This window comes from Rhinolophus sinicus, linkage group LG02, assembly GCF_036562045.2.
Source record: "Rhinolophus sinicus isolate RSC01 linkage group LG02, ASM3656204v1, whole genome shotgun sequence".
In the NCBI taxonomy this organism is placed as follows: Eukaryota; Metazoa; Chordata; class Mammalia; order Chiroptera; family Rhinolophidae; genus Rhinolophus; species Rhinolophus sinicus.
Genome location: NC_133752.1, coordinates 174,558,579 through 174,567,873, shown reverse-complemented (window position 1 = coordinate 174,567,873; position 9,295 = coordinate 174,558,579). Strand labels below are relative to the sequence as shown.

General features: G+C 32.5%; 1 protein-coding gene and 1 pseudogene across 1 annotated transcript; one reads left to right on the top strand and one right to left on the bottom strand.

Annotated features, from left to right (window-relative positions):
• The first annotated feature begins 1,412 nt into the window (after window positions 1–1,412).
• On the top strand, window positions 1,413–2,119 carry LOC109454261 (translin-associated protein X; annotated as a pseudogene).
• Window positions 2,120–6,918: 4,799 nt separating this feature from the next.
• TAS2R10 (taste 2 receptor member 10) lies at window positions 6,919–7,851 on the bottom strand. Its single transcript, XM_019744683.2, has one exon. It carries the CDS (start codon window positions 7,849–7,851, stop codon window positions 6,919–6,921), a length of 933 nt encoding a protein of 310 aa, XP_019600242.2.
• Window positions 7,852–9,295: the final 1,444 nt, after the last annotated feature.

Genomic DNA, 9,295 nt, shown 5'->3' with positions numbered 1-9,295 from the left:
ATACATGTGAGAATGGATTTTAAGGGTTTTAGACCAAAGCGGATATAACACTGGACCTGAGTCAACATTGATATACCTGCCTCTTCACAGATTCTGGATTTAATGTGTGAGCTTGTATAGACAGCTTTAACAGTTTACATGCTTGGTTGTCTAAAGCTTGAAATAATTCTTATTTACATTAAATGGGGTTTAATGCCAAAACTCGCAGAATTTAGAGGAAAGAATCTAACAGTTTAGGAATACAAGCATATTAAAGTGAATTTATCCTATGTAACTTTTCTTCTCCCCATTATATGACCCAAGAGGGCTAGAAGGACACTTCATTTACTAGAACATTGAGAAATACATTATTGAGGGAATTAGCAGTATCTTTGAAAAGCTCTGTAGAATCTATCTTCTCAACAGAAGGTATGATAGTGGTAGATACTTGAGATGAGTTTCCCAATTTCAATGGTGATGATGGAATCCTGGAGTGTCACTGCCTAAACAATAGATGCAAAATGGACACAAATACTATCGAACAGCAAGGACCCAGCGGTGATCAGAATACTTTGACCTTAAAATACCTTTGGTGGTGCCCAATTGATCATGATGTCTTTAGGACTGAAAGAGATGGTTAGCTACTAAAATCCTACTTGATCTTTATAACAGGAAAAATTCTGCATCTGGTGACCAAAACACTAACTTGAGTTGCCACAAGGGAAAGACCTGATTTCCAATCCCAAACCATTTTACAAATCCAGAACCCTTTGACTGAAGAAAAGCCCATTTCCTCTAAAGTATATTTTTAAAAAGTAACAAAATCAGTGGTTTTTTAACATAGACAAAATAAAATTTAAAGCAAAAACCTACATGAGTAACAAAGAAGGTTTTTAATATCAGTAAAGAAAAGAATAATAATAAAAGTAATGACCGCCAAATCCCATACAATTATCACTATTACTTCAAGTTAAATACAGCTATATATGAAAAAATTATGAGCAGAGACAAATAATTGTGAATGTATGTTTATTAATTATTTATTTCAAATTGTCATATAATAAATGGATAAAAAGAAGCAATGTCATTAATATGGTTCATCTAATGTACATAAATTTGAAGTCAACATCATTAAATGACTTTCAAAAAAACATGGACTAGTCACAAAAATAGATCATATATTAGGTCAAACAAATCTTATCCTAGGCTAAATATCATACAAATATGTTGTCTGATCCAACTTCAATAAAATAAAATTTCAGTACAAAAATTGCCTTTATATATCTCATATAACTAGAAAATTACTCTGATTAATAACCCTTGAATTAAAAGAAATCATAATACAAAGGGCACGCATCAATGGAGGGCCACCTTACGCTCCACCAGCTGCATGGCCCTCAGTCTTGGCTCATGGCATCTCTGGCCATGACAACATGAGCGACAAAGAAGGATCTGGAGGATTCAGGGAAAGGAAGCATGACAATTTCCTATATAACCAGGGAAAGATGGTAGTTGATCTTCAAATCATTTCAGCAGAAACTTGATGCAAGACGTGACAAATATAAGAAACTTGTAAAACAGTCGGGATAAAGCTGTAGTAAGCATAAGAACAATTTTTCTCCTCCATACGATTACGAGTGCTTCTGATACGGGAGAAATATTGACTGAATCAGAAATTATGTCAGATGGTGTCAGACAAAGATATTGCAGGTGACCCAGGAGCTCAGAAGACAGGCATCAGTTCCAGAGAGCCATTACTGCTGCCCTCTTCTGATTCTCAGGATAAACAGTTCGGTGTTCGGAGACTGGAAATTACAACTGTTGATTACCTTGCAGGAGTGGCTGACTTAACTGAAGAGGTGATGCGATGTGTATTAACAGGGCAGGGAATGGGGACATTGACACCTCCTTTGAAGTGAGCCAATGTTTACCTCAGGTTTATGATGGGTTTTCATTCATTGGCAATACTGGACCTTATGAGGTTTCTAAGAAGCTGTATATCTTGAAACAAAGTCTGGCCAACGTGGAGAATGCTTGTTGTGCCTTGAAAGTCAGAGGTTCAGAAATTTCAAAACATATGCCGACAGATGTCTTTTCAGTTAAAACAGAAACGATTGATCAAGAAGAGGGTATTTCTTAGGATAACATCATTCAGTTATTATTCTCTTGAGAGACCAGTTTGTAAGACTGTTATTTAGTATTTTATTTATTGTGGCTTTTACATAGAAAATTTTCAGTTATACTTGTTTTAAATTATATATAAGCTATACATAAAATTATCAACTTAATCCTTTCTTATATCTAACTCATGAAAGTTTGCATATAAATGTTCACATATATGCTTATTTGATTTTTTGCTGGTTAAATTTTATCACTTCTCTTTGTAATGTGAACAAGTTTCAGAGTGCACTTTCTGCCATCCTTGTTTTAATTTACTTTGTGTGAATTTTGGTGTGGTGATAGTTTAAAAAAAGCCATTTGTAAGTTAAGTTGGTGATTTTGTTATGATAGAAAAGATTTCTTAGTTATACATCTGGACTTGAGCTTTTCGTTTAAATTTCTTGGTAATATTGTACCAGGCTTTTAAAGTAGGCTTATTCCATAGAATAGAATAAAAAATTACTAAGGTATCAACAAACTTTAACTTTGTGAGGCACTGTAGTGAGAATTTGTATTATATTTCAGATAATTTTAGGCAATTTTGAATCCATATGAAACAGTTTTCCAGAAAAATTGACAAATACCCAGATGTTAGTTTCTGCATTTAACTTTTATCTTTTATCACAAAGTGTCTGGTAGAGAATTGGAGCTAACATTGTAATATTTTCCTTGTGTTGGAGTTGAATTATATACTTGTAAATACAACTGAAAAGCTTATATTAGTGATTATTTAGCAATTTTTTTCTTGTCCATTCTATTACATTAGGCACGTTTAGAAACTTTCCTATTCTAGCATCTATAAGAAATAACATTTAAATAGTTATAATGAAGTTTTGAAAATTTTGAAGTACTTAAGTTAATGCAAACCTTTATAGTTGTCCAATTGTGTTCACTGATAGTATAAAAAGTCACCAAAGAAAACACATCATGTACAATTCGGTAATAAGACAATTGTCAACACAGTTGGGAATGACAATGGCAGTCTCTAGTTATATTTGGAATTGGAATTCGCCTACTGAAATTAGTTATAGATGATTCCTTGTGATGCAAAACTGACTTGAGCATGACACTATTGGCCAGCAATCAGACATTTTCATTTGGTTTTGTGAATTTTGAGACTCTAGATACTAGATTTTATTTTTTGAAAGATTAGATGCTCTGTAAGGGCTGATTCTTTGAAAGCATAATTTCCAAAAAAAAAAAAAAAAAAATCACCTAAAGGAAAATAAAATATAGACATGCCTAATTTAAAAAAAAAAATTACAAAGGATATTTTGAAATTTTTTGAGCAAAATGACAACCTATGAACTATGTGTCAATACTGTGGAATGTATCTAAATCAATATTTAGGCAGAAAATGCATAGTATTGGATATATACACTGAAAAATAAGAAAGATTGAAAAGAAGCTAGAAAAAGAACTCTTGCTTTCAAGAATATGACAAACCAGGTACCTGGAAAAATTCCTCCAGTTCAAAATACATAAAAATATGGAAAAACAAGTCTTTAGAATTACTTTAAGTGCACGGCCCAGATGTCAGGAAAGTTAAAACATTTCTCAGATGTCAAAATTGTGGGAAAGTACAAATTTTGAAAGAGAAAAAAGTGTTGAAAATAAAACCTTTGGGGCACTTTCAACCTTTTAAACTAGAGCTTAAGTTTTAAGTGCTTGTAGGATAAGATACCTAGCTTGGGCCTCTCCAAGACTGGAAATGAGGTTGGATACTACTAATAAACCCAGACCCCTGCAAGGCAATTCCTTAAAGGGTGATGAGAAAATAGTATATGCCCAGCAAAAGGTTAAAATTAGGGGTATTTACTTTTCAACAATGACACTGAATTGAAGTAATAATGTAAAAAAGAGTTGTTGCTCTGAGAATTTCTAATAATAGCTTTGTACACATGTATATTTGGGACCAGCATTTGTACTACTTGTGTAGCCTTTACTATCTCTGTGGTAAAATAACAAACTAAAAATTTAATTAAAAAAAAAAAATTTAATTTAAAGAAGTCCAAGACTGGTGAGGTCCCCAGTCGGCCTCGCAAGCAAAATCAAATTGTTTTTGGCAAAGTACATTATAAACTTGACCTCAAAGAAGTTCTACAGATAAAGTTCTAATGAAACTGAGTTCAAGATGGAATCACAAAATATATGATGACCAGGAGTCATAATGTGGTATATAAAACTGAAAACAACAAAAGAACAAGACAAACAAATAAAGGAACAAAAACTCATAGACATAGACAATAGTTTAGGGGTTACCAGAGGGTAAGGGGGGCTCCAGAAGGTAAACAGGGTCTACTATATGGTGATGGAAAGAGAACTGACTCTGGGTGGTGAACATACAATGTGAGATATAGATAATGTATTACAGAATTGTACACTTGAAATCTATGTAACTTTACTAACAATTGTCACCCCAATAAACTTTAATTTAAAAAAAAAGAGCACAAACGATAAACTAAAAAATCAACCTTAGATGTTAGACCAGCAGATATCAGAGTTAGTAATTACCCAGTTTATGAAAATTCTGAGTAATGCTCTTTTCCTCCTTTCTCAAGGAAAGTTAACCAAACAGATTTTATTCATGTATCTTGTCTTTTATTTAATTATATTTCCCTGATTACATTAATTATTGCAAAAATTATAGAAAATTTAGAAATTCACAGAAAACTAAAAGAAGAAAACAAAAATAATCTACAATCTTATCAACATACCTATGTATGTATATCTATCTTGAAATTTAACTTGAAATTAATGTTGGAACATGTTAATAATAGTTGAGTGACAAATATGCATAATCTTAACTTCTTCAGAACTTTCTGTGTTTTTAATTTTAGGTACAATGAAACTAAAATTTTATCAGAAAAAGATGGAGCTATTGGTAAAAGGAACGTGTTATAATAAAACTAAACCAAAACTTGCAAAAATAGTACTAGAAGAAACATAAAGGGAAACATATCAATTTGAGTTCATACAAATTACCAACTTATTTCTCCAAATACCACGAATTAAGTTATTTACAAAACAGCAAATTAAGAAAAAGATTATAACATATATATGGCATAATGATAACATATAAAGTATCACAATATTGGTAAGAAAAACCATAGGCATGAAAAAATAAGAGGAAAATGAATAATTCTAAAAATTATACACCATTTGTTAATGAGTCTGTAAAAATGCTTAGCTGCATTCATAATCAAATATATGAAAATTAAAAAGATGTTTTTGTGATCAAAGTAATGACATTAAACATAATAAACTTGAATGGTTTAAAGATTGGAATAGAATGGGTATTTTTCCACTACTAAAATATTAGCTTAATATTTCTGCAGGGCCATTTATCAATTCTGGAAGGAACTTATAAAATTCTTCCTTATTCGAATTTCCCTTAAAGTAATTTAAAATACTGCACTCTCTATATAGTAGTCTTACTGGACTTTTCAGTTCCTGGAATGCTCTCTGTTCTTCTTGCCTCAAGGCCTATGTGAATGCTGCTTCCCCACCTCAGATCTCTCCTGCTCTGTCCACTGTACTCTTAGACCATTTTCACATCTCAATCTAAACTATCTCAACCTCAGTGACATCTTCTCTACTCCCAGGACCAAGTCAGTTTATTTTCTTAGCATCTTTTAGCTTTTCTCTCCCAAAACCATATATATAATTAAGTTATTGTTATTCATCTTGTTTTTCTATTAAAATATCTTATCTATTATACTGGGATCTTGTTTAGTACCATATCCTCAGCACCTAACAGTGTTAGTGCTCAAAAAATATTCATTGAATGAATTAAGCCTTTATTTTTAGAAATCTTTCAGGCATTAGGCTGTAAGTATAAGGCAGTGTACTTTGTAAGCTGAAAAATAAGACAGTTCACATCCTGGGTTGGATATAAATATTCATTTTAAAAATCAGCACTTGAAATATGTCTGTGAGGGCAAGTTTGTGTGTATCAGTATATATGTGTGTAAGAAACCCTAGAGCACAACATTTTATACTTCACACTCACTCTATTCTGGGTCAGTTTGTGTCCTCAGTAACCATAGTAAGTCCTTTGGATTTATACTTCTAAAAGAATCTTTACTTAACTCTAATTGGTTCATGATTTTGCTTCATTTCAAATCAGTGGAAATGAAGACTCGTGTTATCAGTGTTCTGATTCCTGCTCCCCCATGTGGACTCTGTTTTCTGAGCTATTTTTCACAGAACTACATCTGCTGCTATGACTACTGCTACTATACCAAACACACATCAGTGGAAAAAAAAAAAAAATAAATATTAGGATTTAAACAGTGAAGACAAAAGAAATCTTTTAAAGAATTAAAATTGCAAACTGAAAAGAAGCACTTCTGTCTGTCTCTAACTTCCATGTTCTAAATATCACAACTGACTATAACTTTCTTTGTTTTTGTTTCTTTTCCTTTGGGTCTTCTTGGTGAAAGGGTGCCAATGCTTCAGGAAAGTCAGGTAAAGCACAATGAAAAGTCTGATATTAGACGCTTACTCCCACTATCATCAAATAGTGTCTCCATGCTGTTTTTTGCCTCTGGGAAGAAAAAGTTGCAGGGTAGGGAAGCTGACTGGGCCACTCAATCTGCACGTGGGATTAAAAATCTCATTGAAAAATGAAATTTCCTGCGATATAGTCAAAATAATTATGGAAGATTTTAGTGATGTCCAACAACACAGTTAAAACCAATGGAAGAATGTGTTACGACTTCAGGCATTTCTTCACTGGATGATTCTCATAGAGCATCCATGTCTCCCCACGCCTGTCTATGGAGTTCTGAGAGGTTTCTCTCTCACACAGCACTTTAAATGTTGTACTACCTTTGAAGAGGCTTGCTTTAGCTTGCTGTTTCCTAGAATTAGGATAAATGAGTGACCTGAGGGATAGGTGACTGTGATTGCCACACCAAAAATAAACAGCAATTTGTTTTCTGACAGTGAAAAACATGCTATTTCTATGGCAATGCCTATAAAATACAAGATAGAAAGGATGATAAAAGATATCAAAACTTTCATTGCTTTCACATGCACTTCTGTACTGGGGTCTCTGAAGCCTGTGACATTCAATTGCATCTGCCTGTTGTGTCTCCAAAGGGAAATGGTTAATAAGAAACATGTAAGCAGAGATAGTGTAACGAGGAAAATGGCTCCGAGATTGAGCAAAATCTGGTTAGTAAAGAATTCATTTTTACTCGAATGAACGCTGAGTGTCCACGTTGTGTTTCTATTCATTTTATGATCATTAATAATCTTCACAGTTAATGGAAAAGTAAGTGACCATAAAATAAGCAAGAATCCCATTAGAAGGAGAATAATCCTATTGATTCTACCCTTCAACCAGAGAAAAATGTGGTGGGAAAAATTTGCTATCTTCAGGAAATAGAAGACGCTGAGGCTGGTGGCAAACCCGATACTTGATTGATTAATAATCACCCACAAGTAGCTAATATATTCAATTGCATTTCCAGACAAATACATATCTGGTGAGAATATCTTTAAAAGTCCATCTGTAATTATTATCCATATCAGAAAAATTCTTGAAGTAGCTAAGCCAATGAGAATCAAGCCTATTACAGAAAACTTCTTATTCTTGACACAGTCAATGCAGTTTACAAGTACAATAAATCCATTACCTAACATGCCCAGTATTGATTCAGTAACTACAATGAAAATGAGGAGTCCTTCCACTGTACTTAGCATATCTGCCAAGCCCTAATATTGTTTCTATTACATGTATTTTAGATTACCTGCTGCAGGATGAGGTATATATAGGCTGCTTGAAGGAAGAATGATTTTCATTTCTTTCAGTACATAAAGACTTAAAATTGCCCCAATTAATACCTTCTGATGGAACCTGAAATATCTTCATAAAGACACTTCCAGTTACACGTATAGCTTAGAGAATGTCTCCAGCCTGAATGCTACCTACAATTTGTTAACATGTAAATGAAAGTTTGCTGTATGGATTTTACTTGTCCTCCTGGGACTATTTTGCATTTCTTTACCTGAATTGTGGAGTAGGAGTACCATATATCTATATCTATAAGAAACAAAACACGACAGAAACGAAAATTGGATTTCTTCATCTTTTTCAATATCAACATTAACATTATCATTTATGTTAAGTTTATAATAACAGTTTAGATACATAAAGAAAAATAGTGTATAAAAGCACAATGTGCTCACAATGAAATATCATCAAGCATAGAAACTATGAATGAAAGTCAGCAAAGTAAACACAAACAAGCAGCAAACATAGACTTTACATGGACTGCAAATTTGGAATGAACAAATGAGAATATCTGTAGATATCACAGCTATGTATGAACTGCTTTTAAAAAATAGAGAATGCAATTTCAAGAAGATGTAGTAATAAGAGACTGTCAAATTTGGCGACAAAACGTCTAGAAATGAAAAATCTAATTATATGCAATGAAAATTAACCAACTACTCCAAGGAAAAGACTAATATTGACAGCCAGGATTTAAAAACTCCAAAAAATACATTGCGTATAAGAAATATAACTTAAAGACATACAAAGCTAGGAATTAAAATGATAGACACACTATGCAAACATTACCCAAAAGAAATCTGTCATAGTTACAAAACCATATAAAATAGATTTAAGGTAAGAAGCAATATTAGAGAGAAAAAGGGGAAGGGTATTTTGCAATGATAAAATGCTCAATTCAGCAGGATTATATTGCAATCCTAAAATTTATGCACCAAGTAATCTAGCAAACATTTACAGAATTATAAAGAAAAAGAGGCAAACCTAAAATCGTAATAAAAGTATTGAAAATTATAATTCAATAGCTTATAGTGCATGTGGACCAAAAGTCAATAAAGATAAAGATCTGAACAACACAATTAATGAACTTGATATAGCCAACAATAGAATAATTTATATCCTTTTCAAGTACACATAGACTATTTTTTTTACCAAAATTTGCCATATGTGAGGCTAATGAATATCCCAGAAATACTAAATGAGTAAAACTTTTCAGAGTATGTTCCCTGACTACAAAAGAATAAAACAAAATTCAATAATCGACATCAGTAATTATCAGGGAAATGCAAGTCAGAACCACAATGAGATATCTATCACCTTACACCTGTTAGAATGGCTATTATAAAAAAGACA

What these genes read in the sequence shown, in the direction of transcription:
- TAS2R10 (XM_019744683.2), bottom strand. Translation starts at nt 7,851, where the DNA reads ATGCTAAGTACAGTGGAAGGACTCCTCATTTTCATTGTAGTTACTGAA.